Source organism: Lepidochelys kempii, chromosome 5 (genome assembly GCF_965140285.1).
Source record: "Lepidochelys kempii isolate rLepKem1 chromosome 5, rLepKem1.hap1, whole genome shotgun sequence".
Classification (NCBI taxonomy): Eukaryota; Metazoa; Chordata; order Testudines; family Cheloniidae; genus Lepidochelys; species Lepidochelys kempii.
The window spans coordinates 40,160,967-40,183,144 of record NC_136384.1 but is presented as its reverse complement, the minus strand read 5'-3'; the positions used below and the strand labels follow the sequence as shown (position 1 = coordinate 40,183,144).

Here is a 22,178-nt window from a genome sequence, read left to right as displayed (position 1 = left end):
AGTTCCCCATCTTATCAGTGAGCCCTGAATTCTTTGTTCCCAGATACATGACATTGCATTTGTCTGTGTTAAAACTCATGTTGTTCAAATAAGCCCACCTTACCAAGTTGTCTAGATCAGTCTGTGTAACTAACCTGTCTCCACCATCATTTATCACTCCATCAATTTTTCTGTAATCTGCAAATAGTATCACAATGATTTTATATTTTCTTACGGAGAATATACACCTAATTTGTTTTAATCACCTACAATTGCCCTGAAACATGCCATATGATCAATTCAGCCACTAACTGTCACTTCTTTATCATGTTTTTTATTTATTCATTTAGCAAAATTTCCACTCTATTACTTTCAATATAAAGAGGGCAGGTATTAAGACACATGGCTCAGATGTTACTTTTTCATTAGAATAGTACAAAAATGGGCATTACACCACTACAAGCACAATAGAAATACAAAATGAACAGCTTTGTATTTCTTTTATTTATAAGAATTTATTTTAATTCATTTTCAAATTAGATGTTTACATAGCACTATGAAGCTGTAAAATTCTGCATGATTTCTGAGTATTTACATCTCAACAGATTCAATTTTAACTTTTAAAATGGTCCTCAATTCTACCATTAGAACACCAAAAAAACCCAACAAAAAACCAAACACCACAATAAGGATCAAAAGACTTCTAGAAGAACTACTTAAAGAACTAATGGTGATGTTAAGAATAATGAAAGCAGAAATGGAGTGCTGTTTCCATCTCTTTGCTTTCGAATGCAGAAAGACATGTTGCATGTTCAATCTTTAACAATTTGAAATTTAAAAAAAAAACATTTTGGTGTAACTTTCCCATCTATGAAATTGCAATGATGGCTTTGAAGAGATAGAAATTGAATAAGGAATCACAATCACTAATACAAGAAACTGCATTTTGCTGAAATGCAAGTCCCTTTTAAAAGATGAACTTTGTCTAAAACAATTAATACTGGGTGCTAAAGTTGAAATGTCATAGTATAGAGGTGCCTTCCGACCACAAAGCAACAGAACAAAGAATTCTGAATCTGGAGGAAAGGCCTAGTCTCAAAGAGAACTTTAATCTTATGATGAAAGTGCAAGATGTCAAAAAAATTATGGCTTTGAAGACAAAGATGAATAATTTGGTTCAGAGAAATGTTTCTGAAAGAAATCTATATTTACAACTGGAACCAAAGGCATGCTTTTATGATTATCTGTCAATTTCTATGCAATTATCTTTGAAAAAACCTTAAAAAGATACGTAAAGAAACAAACAAGATATAATTTCCACATAAAAGAAAATTTAACTGAAGAAAACACATTATCTTTGTTTATATGAATAATATCAAATTGTATTGACAAAAACTCTCACAGTTGTATCAATGCATGTGTGTATTTTTGAAACCATCTCAATCACTCAAACAAGCTCCAAGCCGTTGTAGCTAAAACACAAACATCAAGATGAACAGATACCTAAGCGTGAAAGGAATATTTCATTCTTAACAGTAATATTTTAATCAGTAAATCTAACAAATGTAGAATCATGGATCAACTTAAACGTAGTGCACTATGGGGAGGGTGGAGGTGGAAAGGGGCAGTTTTAAATGGTTGAGCACCAAATAATTTTATTCCCAAATTAGTAGAAATATCTAGTCTAGAGAAACCAGAAATGGTAGGGCAGCTCTTAATTATTTTTTTTACCGGCAACTCAACACTGTGTCTCCCCCTATTTTAATCATAGGGGTTCCATCGACCTATCTACCACCTCTCAGGGAGGTGGATTACCTACACTGACAGGAGAATTCCTCCTGTTGATGTAGGTAGTGTCTAAGGTGAAGGACTATAGCAGTGCAGCTGCAGCGGTACCACTGTAGCATAACTAGTGTAGACAAGCCCTGAATAACTGATTAAACCATTTTCTTTGATATCATAGGATTTAATTAAGGTTGTTTACTTTGGCCAATTAGATATTGTTTAGGTTATCGAGGATATATCAAACAGGACTCAGCTGTCCTTAAACAAAATTCTTTTGATCCATTTATATATGGTTTTAGTTATCGGTGATATATTAAGACTAAATGCAAAATAATTTTGAGAAATAATACCTTGGTTTTAATTTATCAAGAGAAGAATGCTCCGGAGGCAGGTCTCTCTCAAAGTTGTAATCTCTGTTGAAAGCTCTCCATAGAGAGGAATACATCAGAGACTGTACCAGAATGGGCCAGAAACCATTGTTTATCGTTTGTGTTCTGTTTTGTGGTGTTTTATATGAGCCTTAGTCAGGAGGTGGGGCTATCAAGAAGGCCAGGGCTTTATAAAGCAGTGAGCAACTGACCAGGGAGCTTTGCAAACAGGGGCCACTAACAGGGAGTTTCAAGAGGGAGTTTGGAAGGGGAGTGAAAAGGGGGCGAGGTACACTTGCCATTCTTTAAAATCTTTAAACTAAACTACAATCAAAACTTCTTGATTTTAACAAAAACCCTATCATTAACCTAGGTAGCTGTAGGAGAGAATTCAGGCAGAAGCCCAGCAGTAAAGTAGGGGCTATCCTGTTTATCACACTCAGTGTACCATGTATGATTACCTGCCCTGTGGGTGGGTGGTATATGTGTGCATTCAGTGCAAGGAGCTCCTGGCCCTCAGAGACCACTTACGGGCTTTGGAGGCCAGGGTGGCGGAACTGGAGGAGCTAAGGGAGGCAGAGAGGTATGTTGATGAAGCTTTCCGGGACACTGTAGATTTGTCCCACCTCCGGTCAGACAGCCCCTGAGCTGTTGAAGAGGATGAAAGGCCCAGAGAAGGAGAGCAGTCAACAGGAGCAGAGAGAAACCTTCCCATAGTTGGGACCCTCTCTTCCAGATGATGTTGGGGTATCCTCTCGCACTGAGGTTACCTCTCTGGGGGAGGGAACTCCAGTCACTAGGAAAAGTCAGGTGTTAGTAATGGGAGATTCGATCATTAGAAACATAGATAACTGGGTTTGTGAGGACCAGGAGAACCGTATGGTGACTTCCCTGCCTGGTGCGAAGGTTGCGGATCTCTCGAGGCATCTAGATAGACTTATGTGTAGTGCTGGGGAGGAGTTGATGGTCGTGGTACATGTAGGTACCAATGACACAGGGAAGGGTAGGAGAGACATCCTGGAGGCCAAATTTAGGCTGCTAGGAAAGAGACTGAAATCCAGGACCTCTATGGTGGCATTCTCAGAAATGCTTCCAGTTCCATGTGCAACGGCATGTAGGCAGGCAGAGTTTCAGAGTCTCAATGACGATGATGAGACGATGGTGTAGAGAGGAGGGGTTTAGATTTATTAGGAACTGGGGAAACTTTTGGGAAAGGGGGAGCCTATACAGGAAGGATGGGCTCCACCTAAACCAAAGTGGATCCAGACTGCTGGCACTTAACATTAAAAAAATTACAGAGCAGTTTTTAAACTAAGAGATGGGGGAAAGCTGATTGCTGCAGAGGAGCCTGTGGATTGGACAGAGACTTCTCTTAGAGGAGAGTCTATTGATAGAGATTTTCTAGGTTTTATTCAGGAGGAGGGGATGGAAGAGGATAAAGTATTGGCCAGATCAGATGAGAAACAGTCACATAAAAAAGAATCTGACACATCATAAAAGGGCAGACAAATAAACAGTGACAAGTTTTTAAAGTGCTTGTACACAAATGCTAGAAGTCTAAATAATAAGATGGGTGAACTAGAGTGCCTCATGTTAAAGGAGGATATTGATATAACAGGCATCACAGAAACCTGGTGGAGTGAGGACAATGAATGGGACACAATCATTTGGGGTACAAAATATATTGAAAGGACAGAACAGGTTGTGCAGGGAGTGGGGGGGAGTGGCACTATATGTGAAAGAAAATGTAGAATCAAAGGAAATAAAAATCTTAAATGAATCCACATGTTCCATAGAATCTCTATGGATAGTAATTCCATGCTCTAATAGGAATATAACAGTAGGGATGTATTATCAACCACCTGACCAGGAGTGATAGTGACGATGAAATGCTAAGGGAGATTATAGAGGCTATCAAAATAAAGAACTCAATAATAGAGGGGGATTTCAATTATCCTCATATTGACAGGGTACATGTCACCTCAGGACGAAATGCAGACACAAAATTTCTCGATACTTTAAATGACTGCTTCTTGGAGCAGCTGGTACAGGAACCCACAAGGCGAGAGGCAATTCTCAATTTAGTCCTGAGTGGAGCGCAGGATCTGGTCCAAAAGGTAACTATAACAGGACCGCTTGGAAATAGTGACCATAATATAACAACATTTAACATTCCTGTAGTGGGAAGATCACCTCAACAGCCCAACACAGTGGCATTTAATTTCAGAAAGGGGAACTACGCAAAAATGAGGAGGTTAGTTAAACAGAAATTAAAAGGTACAGTGACTACAGTGAAATCCCTGCAAGCTGCATGGACACTTTTTAAAGACACCATAATAGAGGCTCAACTTAAATGTATACCCCAAATTAAAAAACACCATAAAAGAACTAAAAAAGAGCCACCATGGCTTAACAACTATGTAAAAGAAGCAGTGTTATATAAAAAGGTATAAAAAGGAATCTTTTAAAAAGTGGAAATCAAATCCTAGTGAGGTAAACAGAAAGGAGCATAAACACTGCCAAATTAAGTGTAAAAATGTAATAAGAAAAGCCAAAAAGGAGTTTGAAGAACAGCTAGCCAAAAACTCAAAAGATAATAACAAAATGTCTTTTCAGTACATTAGAAGCAGGAAGCCTGCTAAACAATCAGTGGGGCTCCTGGACAATCAAGATACTAAAGGAGCACTTAAAGACGATAAAGTCATTGCAAAGAAACTAAATGAATTCTTTGCTTCAGTCTTCATGACTGAGGATATTAGGGAGATTCCCCAACCTGAGCTGTCTTTTGTAGGTGACAAATCTGAGGAATTGTCCCAGACTGAAGTGTCACTAGAGGAGGTTTTGGAATTAATTGAGAAACTTAACAGTAACAAGTCATTGGGACCAGATGGCATTCACCCAAGAGTTCTGAAAGAATTCAAATGTGAAATTGCAGAACAATTAACTATGGTTTGTAACCTGTCCTTTAAATCAGCTTCTGTACCCAATGACTGGAAGATAGCTAATGTAACACCAATATTTAAAAAGGGCTTTAGAGGTGATCCCAGTAATTACAGACCGGTAAGTCTAACATCAGTCACAGGCAAATTATTTGAAATAATAATAAAGAATAAAATTGTCAGACACATAGAAGAACAAATTGTTGAGCAAAAGTCAACATGGTTTCTGTAAATGGAAATCATGTCTTACTAATCTATTAGAGTTCTCTGAAGGGATCGACACACATGGGGACAAGGGGATCCAGTGGACATAGTGTACTTAGATTTCCAGAAAGCCTTTGACAAGGTCCCTCACCAAAGGCTCTTATGTAAATTAAGTTGTCATGGGATAAGAGGGAAGATCCTTTCATGGACTGAGAACTGGTTAAAAGACAGGGAACAAAGGGTAGGAATAAACTGTAAATTTTCAGAATGGAAAGGGGTAACTAGGCTCTTACGTAAATTAAGTTGTCATCTGGATGGGAAGGAGGCAAAGTCTGCAGCAAGCACAACCAAAATGGTGACTTTAAATCTGCAGCTGCTAGTCTCTGTTAGATTAAAAGGGCCACAGACTAGAAGAGCATACTAGGAAAAACACACTAGGAAACGCATCTACAAAAAGCCAAAGCAAAACTAAGCAGTTCAGAAGGCAGGAAGGGGAAGGAAACAAAAGTCAGGCTGTTTTCACCATCTCTACTGTGCCATTCCTCTCCTTCAGTCCCTCCTCCTCATTCTGGATTAACCTGGTGTTCTCCACAGTAAGAAACACAAAGACAGATCAAACCCACCTTGTCACATGGCTGAAGCATCAAGTCAACTGAATGGGAAATCTTTAGGGGAAAAACTTACTCACTTTTTCTGTGTATGCATGTGCTTGGATAACTCAAAAGAGTTTTGTTTAAAAATTTCCAACTTAACTTGTGCTTGAATGACTAATGAATTCGGAAGGCCTTTCTTTTAATGCAAGTTACAGACCTGTGTACTGAGTACATGAAGTATAAGTTCCTGGAACTGCAGAAGATGTACAGGACTATAATCTTCAATAGTGGCAGGGCAGTTATTTGATCGGTGATTTTCATAGCCCAACTGATTCTCTTTGAGAGGGTATTTTGGACCTGGCAATCTTACTAGGTGTCATATAGGAAAATTGTGAAATTTTATGATGATCTGATTTTGTACATGTGACATAAATTAAATAAATATGCTTGCTAACGACTGAAGTTTTACTCAAGGATAGAATTCCTCAGCATCTTCTTCTTGCAACAATGACTTGGAAACTGCACAAAAAGAACTTGTAATTTGCTCACTACATTTATAAGATTTTAAAGTTAATGGTGTAATAAACTCAAATGTTATAGCTAGTATATCCTGAAATGAATACATTATGGGAATCACAAATATGTTATTGCAGAAAGTTGAAAGAGCATTGCTTGCTGGCATGAATACTGTGTGCCTCACCACATTAATATCATCCTGCAAGCCCATCCTTACTTGAATGAATAATCCTATTGATTTAAATGGTGTTATTCATATGAATAAGTCTTTTCAGGTATAGGCCCAATATTTTCAATTTAAGTAGGGCTGGTCCCCATTAATATTTGGAAGGAAGACTTCTAGTGGAAAACAAGACTATGTGCAAACCACATATACTTTCCATACCATAATGTTGCAACTAGGTCTCAGGTAAGGTAAACAACTGAAAATGAAAATGTTAACTTAAGAAGTAGCCCAACTTTTGGAGATGGAGAGAAAAAAAATGGGAAAGTATTCCCCAAAAGTAAAGAGCATCCTTCACTTGAGGTTTACTCAGATTCTTTTATATTTTGTGCAATTTTCCCATCTTCAATAACAAGCAGCTTAATAGTTTTCAAAAATACGCTTAAGTTCATCTGTCCCATGGTCACAAACAATACTACAGTCTGGAATCCTCATCATTTAATCAGACTATACATTTTTTCCCCCTTTTAGATAACGCACCTCTTCTCCTCAAACAACATTCAGCACAGAACATGTTATGGTGTATAAAACCCACATACTGTCAACACACAATCAGTATGATATAATGTAAAACACGCATTTCAAAAATACATTTTGTCTGTCTTCAGTTATATGAAGACCCAACATTAAATGATCATATAACGAAAAGCACATTTTATAGTAAACCATCACACCTGTGACAGGCAAGGTCAGCTGAAAGGGACTACACTGTGTTGATATGTACTACTGCACTCATATCTCTTTTTCTGAATGTTGGATCTGAAGAGAAGTTTGAGTCAGCATCTTAATGCCTATGGAAAATGTACCAAGTCAGACTAAGAAACGTTACTACAACTGAAACAGAACTACCATATGTTCAAGAAGGCCTCTGGCAGAGTGTGAGCTCACAGCAAGGAGTGAAATGACCCCCTTTAGCCTAATAACATTGCTTGATGCAAGATTGTATCCCATTAGCTAAGGATGACTGACTTTTTGGCAATTCTTAAGACATTAGATTACACATAAGGGAATCAGATTTCTTGAGTTCTGCTGAAAGACAAAACTTTAAAGCTCTAAGTAAATCCAATGAATGTCAACTTTATGACATTTCATTTCAATTGAAATTATCACTGTTGGAATTCATAATTATCATATATACGATAACTATGAATTCCAACAGTGATAATTTCAATGCCAGCTATTACACTGTTCATCATTTTAGCAAAAAAACAGAACAAAAAACCCCATCCAGTTTATGTACTTATCTATCACTGGTGGATGTAGTAGGGCACACTGAGGAAGGGGCAATGATGTAGCTGGTTGCTAGTGTGGTCTTCAGGGGGAGGAATTCATATTTTTCCATTTTTTTGTTCATTAACAATATATTAGATATTCAACACCCCATCCCTCCCTAAAGATAAATCAACTATGTCCTGCTCATCAAAGGAGAATGGAAGAGGAAGAACATTCACTCCCTAATGGCAAAAGCTTTGCACACCTACCAGATGTTCAAACCTTAAATAATCTCCCAACTCCTACCTGATGCTGAAAGTCCAAATGCTCCCTAACCAGCTGCCAAAATCTCCAGCTTTCCACATAGCAACTTCTATACAACTACATGTTGTAAATGCACATTCTTTGGCACTAGCCCAGTATCCTATCTTTGGACAGTGGCCAGTGCCAGATGCTTCAGAGGGAGTGAACAGAACGGAGATTGAGAGATCTGTCCTGTTGTCCAGGATCCATATTGTGGTATGTAACCCATGACTTAAATCAGCTTCTGTATCAGATGACTGGAGGATAGCTAATGTGATAATTTTTTTTAAAAGACTCCAGAGGCGATCCTAGCAATTAGAAGCCAGTAAGCCTAACTTTTGTACCAGGCAAACTGGTTGAAACTATAGAAAAGAACAGAATTATAAGACACGTAGATTAATGCGATATGTTGGGGAAGAGTCAACATGGCTTTTGTAAAGGGAAATCATGCTGCACCAGTCTATCTGATTTCTTTGAGTGGGATCAACAAACATGTAGACAAGGGTGATCTGGTGAATATAGTGTACTTGGACTTTCAGAAAGCCTTTGACAAGGTCTCTCACCAAAGGCTCTTAACCAGACCAAGAAGTCATGGGATAAGAGGGAACTGGTTAAAAGACAGGAAACAACGGGCAGGAACAAATGGTCAGTTTCAGAATGGAGAGCGATAAACACTGGTGTCCTCCAGGGATCTGTACTGGGACCAGTGCTGTTCAACATATTCAAAAATGATTTGGAAAAAGGGGTAAACAGTGAGGTAGCAAAGTCTGCAGACGATACAAAATTACTTAAACTAGTAAAGTCCAAAGCAGCCTGCAAAGACTTAAAAAAGGGATCTCACAAAACTGGGTGACTGGGCAATAAAATGGCAGAGGAAATTCAGTGTTGATAAAGGCAAAGTAATGGGAAAATATTGGAAAACACAATCCTAACTATACATACAAAATGATGGGGGTCTAAATTAACTGTTACCATTCAAGAAAGAGATCTTGGACCCACTGTGGTTAGTTCTCTGAGAACATCCACTCACTCTACAGCAGCAGCAGACAAAAAAGCTTAGCAGAATGTTAGGAACCATTAGGAAAGATGTAATAAGAAGACAGTAAATATTATAATGTCACTATATAAATCCATGGAATGCCCACACCTTGAATACTACATGTAGTTCTGGTCTCCCCATCTCAAAAAAAAGATATATAAAAAATGGAAAAAATACAGAGAAGGGCAACAAAAATGATTAGGGGTATGGAACAGCTTCCACATGATAAGAGATTAAATAGACTGGGACTGTTCATTTTAGAAAATAGACAACCGAGTGAGAATATGATCGCAGTCTATAAAATCATGAATGCTGTGGAGAAGTGAATAAGGAAGTGTTATTTACCCCTTCACATAACACAAGAACCAGGTGGTCACCCAATGAAATTAATAGGCAGCAGGTTTAAAAGAAACCTAAGGAAGTACTTCTTTACACAACATACAGTCAACCAGAGGAACTCATTGCCAGAGGATGTTGTGAAGGCCAAAAGTATAACTGAGTTCAAAAAAGAATTAGGGTGGTAATAACTACAAACCTTGGATGGAGGGGCACAGTTGTTATTCTCTATATACAGGAATAGCTGAATCAGATTTGGACCCATGTTCTCAAACTGAGTCCTAGGCTCAGAGTCCATGGAAGATCATGTGGTGGTGGCGGCGGCAATGCCTCCATACACACAGACAAAGCTTATTTAGAATGCCTTATTTCTCCATGATAGGTCCCAAGAGTAAAAGGAGCAAAATAAAATAAGCTGCACCTATTGGGTTCACATACATCTACACATGCAGCTTTCCTCCCCCCCATTGTCATGCTGAAAAAGATCCTATAGCAGACAGATCTGCTCTGATATGAAATAAGACCAAACAAAAACTGTCCTCACAAGGGAACATCAAAACCCTAACGAGCAGATTGATCCAACTACTTAAATGTGGAAGAGAGAAGCAGCAACTCTTTAGTTTTAAACTGGGGGGAACCTGAAGCACAATTATCTACTTCATATATTCAATATGTTCAAGTAATGCTGTCCAGGAGAGAAGCAGACAAATTATAGTAGCTATGCAGAACTAAAAAGGAGAAGAATTATTTCATACTATTTTATATTAAGCTTTTTCATTTCTTTGGTCACTAACAACAGACACAGCAAAATTATTTATCAATATATTCTTCTTAAAATGTTTAAAAATCATCAGGCAAGTTCTTTTTAATTTGTTTTAATATTAGTGATAAACAGAGTGATATCTATTAAATTTTGCTTACCTATTGTCTGATGGCAGAAGTGAAAGTAATGCCAAAGCTGAAAGCTTTCTTCTTTCTGGCTGGGTAATATTATCCATGCGGTCAACCCACATTTCAATCATGTTACCAAGAAGCTGGTCCAACTGCAAAAACAATCCCCGCCAAAATATTACATATAGTCTACAAATGCAGTGTTAAACTCTTGATGTAGGAAAGTATTTCCCTGTATGTGAATATATGTAAAAGTGAGACTTGTTTCACATAATCTGAATGTGTATATTTCAGTATATTAGAAATTCAATTATTTTACTTTTGCTCTTAATTTAGATAATCTAATCTGACTTCCTGTATAAAGCAGGCCATTTAATTTCTCTCACTTACCCCTGTTTTGAGCCTAATAACTTGAGGTTGACCAAGCATATCTTCCAGAAAGGCATCCAGTCTTGATTACAAGACTTCAAGATATAGAAAAACCACCACTTCCTTTGGTAGTTTGTTCTAGTGATTAATTACCTTACTGTGAAAAATCTTTGCCTTAATTCTAATTTGAATTGGTCTTGACTTCAATTTCCAGCCATTGGTTCAGTTCTTGTTATACCTTTCTCATCTAAATTAAATGACCCTTTAGTATCCAGTATTTTCTCCCATTTAATTCAAACTAAAAAGATTGAACTCTAAGTCACTCACTGTAAGGCATACTCTTGGGCCTTGGTATTATTTTTGTGGCTCTTTTCTGAACTCTCTCCAATTTTTCAATATCCCTTTTAAAATGTGGACACCAGAATCAGACAGTATTCTAGTACTGGTCTCAGCAACACCATATACAGAAGTAAAATCACCTCCCCACTCCTACTCAGAATCTATATTATGAAGTTTCAGATTAATCTGTGTGAATTCATGCTTTTCAATTAATTAACTCACTGCACAGAAACAGCATTTTGGATGCTAGGTAATACATTCGGTAAGTGCACTATATTTTCACCCTCTGAGCAATGGTTTCATGGTAAATTTATACTATAGTACACTGTAAGCAAATCAAGAATGATTAAATTCTTAAAAAACTAGAAAAGAGTATGCATTTTCAGTTGTAGAGTAAATAGTTATGTTGAACACAACTGTTGGACAGTATATTTAAAGAAGGAAAGTGCATCCTCTACTTTCATGTTGCTTTCTTACAGTTCCTTGGAATGTTAATTCCACCCAGGTATGTGATTGCCTTTCAAATGAGTGACCTGGACGGTGTGGGCGCGCGCGCATATATTTTCTTTTTGTTTTGTTATAAACACATTTCCTTAACAATCTGAGGTGATCATGTGATTCAACCTCAGAGCTAGCATACACGTTTATCTTCAAGAATCAGAGTAACTGCTGACACTAAAAGGCAGATTCCTATTCCTATTGAAGTCAATGAAAAAAAACTCCCATTAACTTCAACAGAAGCAGGATCAGTAGACCGAGAGAGAACTAGCACAAGCTGGCAGGCCAGAAGGGAAAAAAAGGGAGGTGAGAGATAGACAAAGAGAATGAATCAATTGATGGAGAAGCCCAGATGCGAATCTGAGTGCAATATAAGCAAGAAAAGCCCAAGTGAAGAGTGAAGGGACATGATGACTTCAGTGGATGAAGGTCAAGCTGTGTGTGGGGGTGTGTGTGTGTGTGGGAGGGGGGAGATATTTGGCCTTGTAATCCAATGGCTATGAACTGAGACAGAGGAAGAAAATAAGTCCAAATCTCAAAGAGCACCCTGGGGAGGATGTACAGTCTGAAGTGAATTGTATGTCAGTGGTCTGGCTATTGCAGGCAGGGGAGATGGGGAGGCGCCGAGTCATCACCCACACGAGCCCCCACTCAGCCAGGGCCACCTCCTGCCTGCGTTGGGTGGTTGCAGCTCCCAGCCTTGGCTACGCAGGGAAGTCCCTCCTGACCAAGGACAGGACAAGGAGTAATGGTCTCAAGTTGCAGTGGGGGAGGTTTAGGTTGGATATTAGGAAAAACTTTTTCACTACGAGGGTGGTGAAACACTGGAATGCGTTACCTAGGGAGGTGGTAGAATCTCCTTCCTTAGAAGTTTTTAAGGTCAGGCTTGACAAAGCCCTGGCTGGGATGATTTAATTGGGGATTGGTCCTGCTTTGAGCAGGGGGTTGGACTAGATGGCCTCCTGAGGTCCCTTCCAACCCCGATATTCTATGATTCAAGGCAGGGGGAGTTGGAGGGGGAAAGCAGCGAGCGACGGGGGAGGGGGTGAGAGGAGTGGATGGGGGCAGGGCTTTGCGGGGAAGAAGCAGGGTGGGACCTGAGGAAGAGGCAGGGCTTTGGGGAAAGGGATAGCTCAGTGGTTGGAGCATTGACCTGTTAAACCCAGGGTTGTGAGTTCAATCCTTGAGGGGGCCATTTAGGGGTCTGGGGCAAAAATTGGGGATTGGTCCTGCTTTGAGCAGGGAATTGGACTAGATGACCTCCTGAGGTCCCTTCCAACCCTGATAGTCTATGATTCTATGAAATAGGCATGGCATAGGCGGGGCTTTGGGGGAACAGGGGGGCAGGGTAGGGTTTGGGGGGAATAAGTGGGGCAGGGGAGGTTCTGGCACTCCTGCTGGAGTGTCTGTTTTTTAAATATTACCAAGTTTGCAACCCTACCACCAAGGACCCTACTACAGAGGATTTCAGTGGTGCATATATTGGTGATGTGGCAGCCCTAACCTTTCTTATTGTTGTGTGGGCTTTTGGTAGCACGCTACAGAGTAAGAGTTGGGAGTAATACTGATTGAGATTGCCTTTTCCTCAGTTTTTTAGGCTACGCCTGCTGGGTGAATTGGCATCATGAGTTTCGGGGAGGCCAGGTACAATGATAAAGGGTAACTGACTACTAAATCTGAAAGACTGTCCTTTTCTCTGCACTTATCTGACCTGACAGCCAGTGGACAGAACATCTAAATTTGTAGATTGAATAGTTTAAGGGAGTGAGATTCACCATCGTGTTTGACACCACCTCCTGTAAACCCAGTTTCTAATATCACAAAACTGGGCTTTAGGTTTCGTGAATGGAGAGAGAGGATGCAATCAGAGAACATAACCACCAATCAGGAATGGATCAATTTTGAAAAACATACAGCATTGCCAACATGCTTTGACCCCCCCTCCCTAATATGTAATTTTTCTTTCTCCACTTTATATCTCCTATTTCTTCTTTTCTCTGCTTGCTTTCTGTCTAATAAGAGTCTAGCTTAGCTGGCAAAGAGACATCTACCTTTTGTAACATTACTGAGTCTGACCAGAAAGGCAAACTAAAAGCAATGCATTAAACAGACTGACACTAATTGTTTGATAGGTCACAGAATGGCTAAGATGACCAGGAGCTATGTCATAGTTTCCCAGCAGCTAGTTTGCAAGTGAAAAAGATGCAGGAAGAATGGGATCTCTTATCCCAGACACAGTCCTGGTTATTGCTGATGTATGCCAGTACATTTGAAGCTAGTGGCATCTGCGGCAGTTCATCCTGGCAGCATGGGTTAGATTTTCCTCCAAAGAGTTAAATTGATGGGAAGGGTGGCTGCTGCTCTTAATCTTTCAGTGTTCAAGAGTTGGGGAAATAACCCTTTGTGACACACTGTACCTCAGAATGACACTCTGTAACCCCCATAGTCATTATTCATATATAGTTGTGATATTTCATATGAAACATGCCATGTAAGGTACCATATGAAAGTCATGATCTGCTGAAACCCGTTGTTCTATCCAAACGTGCGTATCATTAGTGTGCTATGGTTGTTACTGAAATGTGCTGTCACTTTGCTAGTGACACACAAAGAATCCCTGCCCAGGTGGGTGCTGACCACTCATTAATCAACTGTGTGACTCAACTATGCAAGCACCACACAATGGGAACTGATCATTCCCAGTGACTTAGGGCTTGTCTACACTGGCACTTTACAGTGCTGCAACTTTCTTGGTCAGGGGTGTGAGAAAACACCCCCCTGAGCACTGGACGTTTCAGTGCTATAACATACCAGTATAGACAGTGCACCAGCGCTGGGAGACGCGCTCCCAGCGCTGGGAGCTACACCCCTTGTGGAGGTGGGTTTTTTTTTTAGAGCGCAGGCGCTGTGCCGCAACTACACAAGCCAGTGTGGACAAGCCCTCAGCAAAGCCCACCAGGACATGCCTGGGCTAGTATCTGCTAGAATGCCAGGCACAAGGGTATAAAATAAAGGACAATTGCAGCAGGCAAGGGCCTTTCTCCTCTATCACCTACACTGGAAACAACCAGGACGCCAAGAAGACAAAGATCATCTGAGGAGACTGGTCCAGACTTCAGGAGGAAAGTCTGTACATTAAGGACTGGAACATCCAATGTGGTGAGAATATTGCTTGATTCAAATCCTGTTTAGTTTATAGAATATACATTGGGCGCTTATTTTTATTTTATTTGGTGACCATCTCTGTCCTTTTATGCCTACCACTTATAACCACTTAAAATCTATTTTTCTGTAGTTAATAAAACTGTTTTATATTTTACCTAAAACAGTGTGTTTTGCTTGAAGTACTTTGGAAACCTCAGCTCAGGAACAAAAGCTGGTACATGTCTTCTCCACATTAAGGGAGGGACAGACTGGGTTATAAACTTACACTGGTCAGGCTTCTGATCGGGGCAGGGCGGTACAGCTATGAGGTCCTAGGCTGGGGAGCTGTGGGGAATTGGCAAGAACCTCTCTGTTGTTGGTCCATGAGCAGCATTCATGTAACTCCCTGTCTGTGGATGTCTATATAAGTGCAGTACCTGGAAAAGTTTGCAGCTTGTCACAATATCACAATGTGAGAGGGAGTCCAGGTTGGTAAACCAAAGGGCCCAGCAGTACCCCAGTTCCAGGTTTCACCATGGGGAACCCCTCACACCCTTCCCTGCAAATTAGACATCAGTCTGACTTCTCTTAAAAGGGATGAGTTCTCAGAAATGCCCAGGCCTGATGGTTGCCTTGTCTAGTGGTCTACACAGGGTTGTGAGCAGTCCTTGGAATTCACAACAGGAAAATATTTCACAGACATTTCAAAATGTTTTAAAACAAACTTTCTTGGAGAGTGGGAGAAGATAGAAGGGGAAAACAGAATGACCTTTTATTTCCACTTGCACATTTGGGGTACGTCAACCAATAAAGTGTGAGAGTAACTTTACTCTTGTGAATAATAGCACTTGGTGTGCATAGGATCAAGCCTTTCATAAACAGTTCATTTGAAATGCCAAGACAAATCCTCTTACCTCTTGACCACACTCACATGCCATCTGGCTCAGAAGCAGTGAAAAAAAACTTGCATTTTGTAGCAGAAGTCTACCTATGACTCCCAAGTAAGTAGACATCACCACTGGATATCTCTGAAACAAAAGTAAAGAAAACAGAAGATTTTTATTTTAATGTAGAAAAAATACATACTACACTACAGAAATACCAAAACAGTATAGGGAATATAGGGAGAATGCTTGCATGCATTCCCTTTCTTGATGCTTTACCTTCCTTTACCAAATCAGGAATTATTGACGTGTACTACAGAAGCCACCAGAGATACAGTATTGACCTACCATTACCACAAAGGTAGCTCCTATTCTACCAATCTGGACAAACTATTGTAATGTTAGATTCTATACCACTGAGTAGTAAATGCTGTCAGATGCTAACTTTCAAGGTACTGTACAGTTTAGACTAATTGCATCTTACACTATGAAGCATAAATTGTACTGGTAACATGGCATTCTGTTAGCAAATGCAAATTTGGAATGTATTTTTGTAAAATGAGTATTTATTAATTATATCTAGAACTGTTTAATATCTCTTAAAATATTGTTACAGTTCTCTTTGATAGCTTTTGGCAAGTCTATACAGTGGCTAATTTGCTAGTCTCCCAAAATTCAGTTTATATTTTTAAGATGTGCCTTAGCTAGTTACAATAATGGCCTTAGTATTCAGAAGCTCACAGGATTGTTGTAAGATATTTGTATCAGTTAATATTGTTCAATTCAGGAGATATCAATGGTATTTCTGGTATTGACTCTTGCATCTAGCAAGTTATAAACAAATATTTTACAATATTTTGTACTTGAAAAATGAAAAAGCAGATACCCCACAATGATATCTGAGATTTTTTAGACATGGGCAAGTGAATTTATTATAATTATGAGAGAGAAAACATCTTTAATATCCACATCCAGTTTTTTTCTGTATATTTTGTCTTGTGCATCTTTTAGATTATATTTTCTTCTGGGCAGAGACTGTCTTTATTTTTGTGTTTTGTAAACCAACAAGCATATTACTGTCTCTAAATAAATACATAAAAAGAGGTTATTTAGCTTACAGTAATGGATGTTCTTGACATGTGTTGTTTATATGTTTTCCACTCTTGGGTGTTTGCATGGCCGCAGCACCAGTGAGTTGAATTGTTTTCTCCAGCTTGCGCCCTAGCTACACTTATATACCCTCACAAGGGGAAAGCAAAACAGGTGGGGCCAACTATCTCTCAATTGTTACAGATTTCAGTGTTGTAGAAAAGGAGGGAAGATAGTGGAATATATATAGACAACACATCTTCAAGTGATTGCCTATACGGCTGTTGTCTAAACTGGCCATCAGTAAGTTTAGGCTTGAAATTAGACAAAGGTTTCTAATCAGAGGAGTGAAGTTCCAGAACAGCCTTCCAAGGGGAGCAGTGGAGACAAAAAACCTAATTTGTTTTAAGAGTGAGCTTGATAAGTTTATGGAGCATGCCTATAATGGCATAGGGCCCATCTGAAACTATTAGCAAATATCTCCAACAGTTGGAGATGGGACATTAGATGGGGAGGGCTCAGTTACTACAGAGAATTGTTGTCTGGACGGTGGGTCTTGCCCACATGCTCAGGATCTAACTGATCGCCATATTTGGGATCAGGCAGGAATTTTTCCTCAGCTCAGACTGGCAGAGACCCTGGGGTTTTTTTACCTCCTCTACAGCATGGGGCATGATTCACTTGCTGGTTTGTACTAGAGTAAATGGTGGATTTTCTATAACTTTGAAGTATTTAAATCAAGATTTGAGGGCTCCAGTAACTCAGCCAGAGGTTACGGGCATATTATATGTGTGGATGAGGTTCTGTAGCCTGCAACATGCAGGTCATTTTAGATTATCATTATGGTCCCTTCTGGCCTTAGAATATACGTAGACTCCCATGCAAGGATGTCGGAAATCTGAATCTTAAGTAACTAAAGGCTGAAAAACTGACATGCCAAAAGACGTGCCAGCTCTGGAAACCTTCCCTATTCATAGTGCTATTGCATACGGTTTAGTAAATGTATGGATGGAACTCTATGTGGCAGCTCTACATATTCTGGCAATAGGAACATTTCTAAAGAAAGCCACTGAAGTAGCCTGACCTCTAGCAGAGATAGATTTTATATGAACAGAAGCATCCTGTTTAGCCATTTAACAGAGATTGAAACCACCCAAAATCCAGTTCGATAATCTTTGGGAAGAAATTACCTTCCCTTTTACTTCTTTGGCATAGGTTACAAATCATTGAGATGTCTCTAAATGAACTGGGGTTCTAAATAAAAGATAACACCCTAACCATGTCTAGTATGTGTAGTTTTCTTTCTCCATCATTCATATGGGGGTTTGGAAAAAATACAGGCAAATGAATAGTTTGATTAATATTAAAATTAGAAAAAATTAAGAATGAAACTAGAATAAGGCCTAGGGCCATGTCTACCCTTACAAGCTTACAGCGACAAAGCTGTACCAATACACCCTCGAGCAACAAAATTTTTGCTGACATGGCCTAAGTGAGACCTGATCTTTATGAAAAGTCTTCCACTCTGTGTGCAGACATAAGGGTACCCAAAAACTATGTTTGCACAGATAGATGTTGAAAAGAATACATGGCTAATGGTTTGAATGGAGCTAATATAGACCAGCTAACACAATATTCAAATCTCACAAGGGAAGTGATTCTCTAACCAGAAAGGAATAGCTGCAACTAAACCCTTCCAAAACCTAGAAATGGTGGGATATGAAAATATTTTGTAATTTTGAATTTGTGGATGGTAAGCAAATGCAGATGCTAGAGGTACTTTTATTGAGCTATTAGGGAAACCACATTTTTTAATGAAAGCAAGCAGTCCAACATATATAGCAGGGGTGGGCAAACTGATCTGGCCCCTTAGAGCTTTGGATCCCGCCTGTGGGATTGCCCCCCCAGCTGCAGGCCCCGCACCACTCTCAGAAGCAGCTGGCACCATGTCCCTGCAGCCCAGGGGCGGGGCGGGGGAGACAGCTCCGTGCGTTGCTCTTGCCTCCAGGCACCACCTCCCGCAGCTCCCATTGGCCAGGAACGGGGAACCGCGGCCAATGGGAGCTTCGGGGGAGGTACCTGGAGGCATGGCAAGGGCAGGGTGCGGCGCCCTGTGTCCCCTGCCTCCCCCAGGGGTCACAAAGGGACATGGTTCTGGCCACTTCCTGGAGCGGCGCAGCGTGGGGCCAGGGCAGACAGGTATGGAACTTGCCCTGGCCCCAGTGCGCACCACTGCCACCTCGAAGCTGCTTTAGGTAAGCGGCACAGGGCCGGAGCCAGAACCCCTTCTGTACCCTGCCCAACTCCCTGCCCTAAGTCCCTTGCCTGCACCTCACACCCCTCCTGCACCCCAACTCCCTGCCCTGAGCCCCCTGCTGCAACCTGCACCCCCGTGCACCCCAACCCTGAGCCCCCTGTTGCACCCTGCACCCCTACTGCACCCCAGCCCCCTGCCTGCACTTTGCACCCCAACTCCCTTCTCTAAGCCCCATCGCACCCTGAACCCCTCCTGCACCCCAAACCCCAGCCCTGAGCTCCCTCCCGCACTCCGCACACCTCCTGCACCCCTGCCCTAAGCCCCCTCATACACCCCACACCCCTCCTCTGCCCCAATCCCTTGTCCTGAGCCCATTTCTGCACACTGCACCCCCTCCCACACCCCAACCCCCTGCCCCAGCCCTGCACACAATTTCTCCACCCAGATGTGGCCCTCAGCCCAAAACGTTTGCCCACCCCAATATATAGGATGCCTGTTAGGAAAGGTAAAACATGATGTCACTGTGCCCAAATGGTGAACCATTTCCATTTGGCATTATGGGTAGATTTTACAGTCTTTTCTATGATTAATTAGACTACTTTAGACAACCTGGGAGCAGGACCTCTCCAAGTCATTTAAGCAGCAAAGATCTGAGCTGTAAGGTGCAGAGATGGTACATCTTGATAAAGAGTTCCCCCCTCATCTGGAGAGATCAAATACAGAATTAAAGGTAGCAATATTGGAGTCTGACTTGACATTCTTAACAGGTCTGGAAAACCTCGCCAAGCTGGTGCAATGAGAATCATCACTGCAGTATCCTGCTTGAGTTTCCCCGGAATTCACTAAAAAGAAAAGGAGTACTTGTGGCACCTTAGAGACTAACAAATTTATTTGAGCATAAGCTACAGCTCACTTCATTGGATTCATTCACTTTAAAAAGTTAATTGTATCCAGTTTGCAAATTAATTCCAATTCAGCAGTCTCTCATTGGAGTCTGTTTTTGAAGTTTTTTTGCTGAAGTATTGCCACTTTTAGGTCTGTAATCGAGTGACCAAAGAGATTGAAGTGTTCTCCGACTGGTTTATGAATGTTATAATTCTTGACGTCTGATTTGTGTCCATTTATTCTTTTACATAGAGACTGTCCAGTTTGACCAATGTACATGGCAGAGGGGCATTGCTGGCACATGATGGCATATATCACATTGGTAGATGTGCAGGTGAACAAGCCTCTGATAGTGTGGCTGATGTGATTAGGCCCTATGATGGTGTCCCCTGAATAGATATGTGGGCACAGTTGGCAACAGGCTTTGTTGCAAGGATAGGTTCCTGGGTTAGTGGTTCTGTTGTGTGGTTGCTGGTGAGTATTTGCTTCAGGTTGGGGGGCTGTCTGTAAGCAAGGACTGGCCTGTCTCCCAAGATCTGTGAGAGTGATGGGTCATCCTTCAGGATAGGTTGTAGATCCTTGATGATGCCCTGGAGAGGTTTTAGTTGGGGGGGCTGAAGGTGACGGCTAGTGGCGTTCTGTTATTTTCTTTGTTGGGCCTGTCCTGTAGTAGGTGACTTCTGGGTACTCTTCTGGCTCTGTCAGTCTGTTTCTTCACTTCAGCAGGTGGGTATTGTAGTTGTAAGAACGCTTAATAGAGATGTTGTAGGTGTTTGTCTCTGTCTGAGGGGTTGGAGCAAATGCGGTTGTATCGTAGAGCTTGGCTGTAGACAATGGATTGTGTGGTGTGGTCTGGATGAAAGCTGGAGGCATGTAGGTAGGAATAGCGGTCAGCAGGTTTCCGGTACAGGGTAGTGTTTATGTGACCATCGCTTATTAGCACCGTAGTGTCCAGGAAGTGGATCTCTTGTGTGGACTGGTCCAGGCTGAGGTTGATGGTGGGATGGAAATTGTTGAAATCATGGTGGAATTCCTCAAGGGCTTCTTTTCCATGGGTCCAGATGATGAAGATGTCATCAATGTAGAGCAAGTAGAGTAGGGGCATTAGGGGACGAGAGCTGAGGAAGCGTTGTTCAAAGTCAGCCATAAAAATGTTGGCATACTGTGGGGCCATGCGGGTACCCATAGCAGTGCCGCTGATTTGAAAGTATACATTGTCCCCAAATGTGAAATAGTTATGAAGTGAGCTGTAGCTCACGAAAGCTTATGCTCAAATAAATTTGTTAGTCTCTCAAGTGCCACAAGTACTCCTTTTCTTTTTGTGAATACAGACCAACACGGCTGCTACTCTGAAACCTGTCAGAATTCACTGTATCAAAAGTATCTCCAGATAAGCATACATGAGTCCTCTTGACCACAGAATTAGAAAGGTATCTGAAAGAGACCCTGGACTCTGTCTGCCTCTCGAGTAAAAGCTGTTGACTATCAATGCCATGGCAAACAGATCTATAACTGGGTGACCCCATTTCTGAAAAAATCTGCTGAACAACAGATATTTATGGACCACTTATGGTCAGAGGAAAAGTTTCTAGTCAGACAATCTGCAACAGTGTTCATCAGTTCTGGGAGATGAATAACTTCAATAAAAATTCCATGTTTGATGCACCACTCACAAAGCTGGATTATTTCTTGGCATAGGGGAGATGACCTTGCTCCTCCCTGCCTATTTACATAAAAATAGCAGTGGTGTTGTTTGTCATTTACCTGTATAGACTTGCCATGGGTTAGAGACAAAATACTAGACAGGCGAGAAGAATCGTCCTGAGCTGTAAAATGTTTATACGTAGAAGGGATTCATCCTTTGTCCATAGTGCTTGTGTTTGATGATGCCCCAGGTGAGCTCCTCAGCCTTGTTTGGATTCATCTGGCAACAGAGTTAACATTGGAAATAGGTGTACAGAGAAGATCCTTGCATACATGAATTGGATCTTTCCACCACTGAAGCAAAAAGACGACATACTGTGGGATCTGCACTAGCATGTCTATACGGTAACTTGATGGAATGTAGACTGATTTCAGCCATCCTTGCAAACAAAGGCGAAGTCTGCCACGGGGAGTAACAAACACGCACAATGCCATGTGACGCAAGACTCTTAACTGTATCTTATAGCTTTGTGTTGGGTGTTCTGTAATTGAATTATCATGTGCATGATCTTCTTGAATCTGGACTGAGGTGGGTAAGCTGATGCCATGGGGTCCAGAAGAGCACCTATGAATTCTATTATTTAAATGGAATCAGTACAGAATTTTCCTTGTTTACACTTC

The 22,178-nt window shown here is 40.9% G+C and overlaps 1 protein-coding gene across 3 annotated transcripts in view; it reads right to left on the bottom strand.

Annotated features, from left to right (window-relative positions):
• The window catches only part of IPO11 (importin 11), a 295,012-nt gene that overhangs the window by 70,649 nt on the left and 202,185 nt on the right, over positions 1–22,178 (bottom strand). For all 3 annotated transcript variants that reach the window (XM_073344033.2, XM_073344034.2, XM_073344035.2), the window contains 2 exons: positions 15,653–15,766; positions 10,419–10,540 (listed from right to left, as the gene is read on the bottom strand). In XM_073344033.2, the coding sequence (XP_073200134.1) occupies positions 10,419–10,540; positions 15,653–15,766 (236 nt within the window). The remainder of the gene's footprint in view (positions 1–10,418; positions 10,541–15,652; positions 15,767–22,178) is intronic.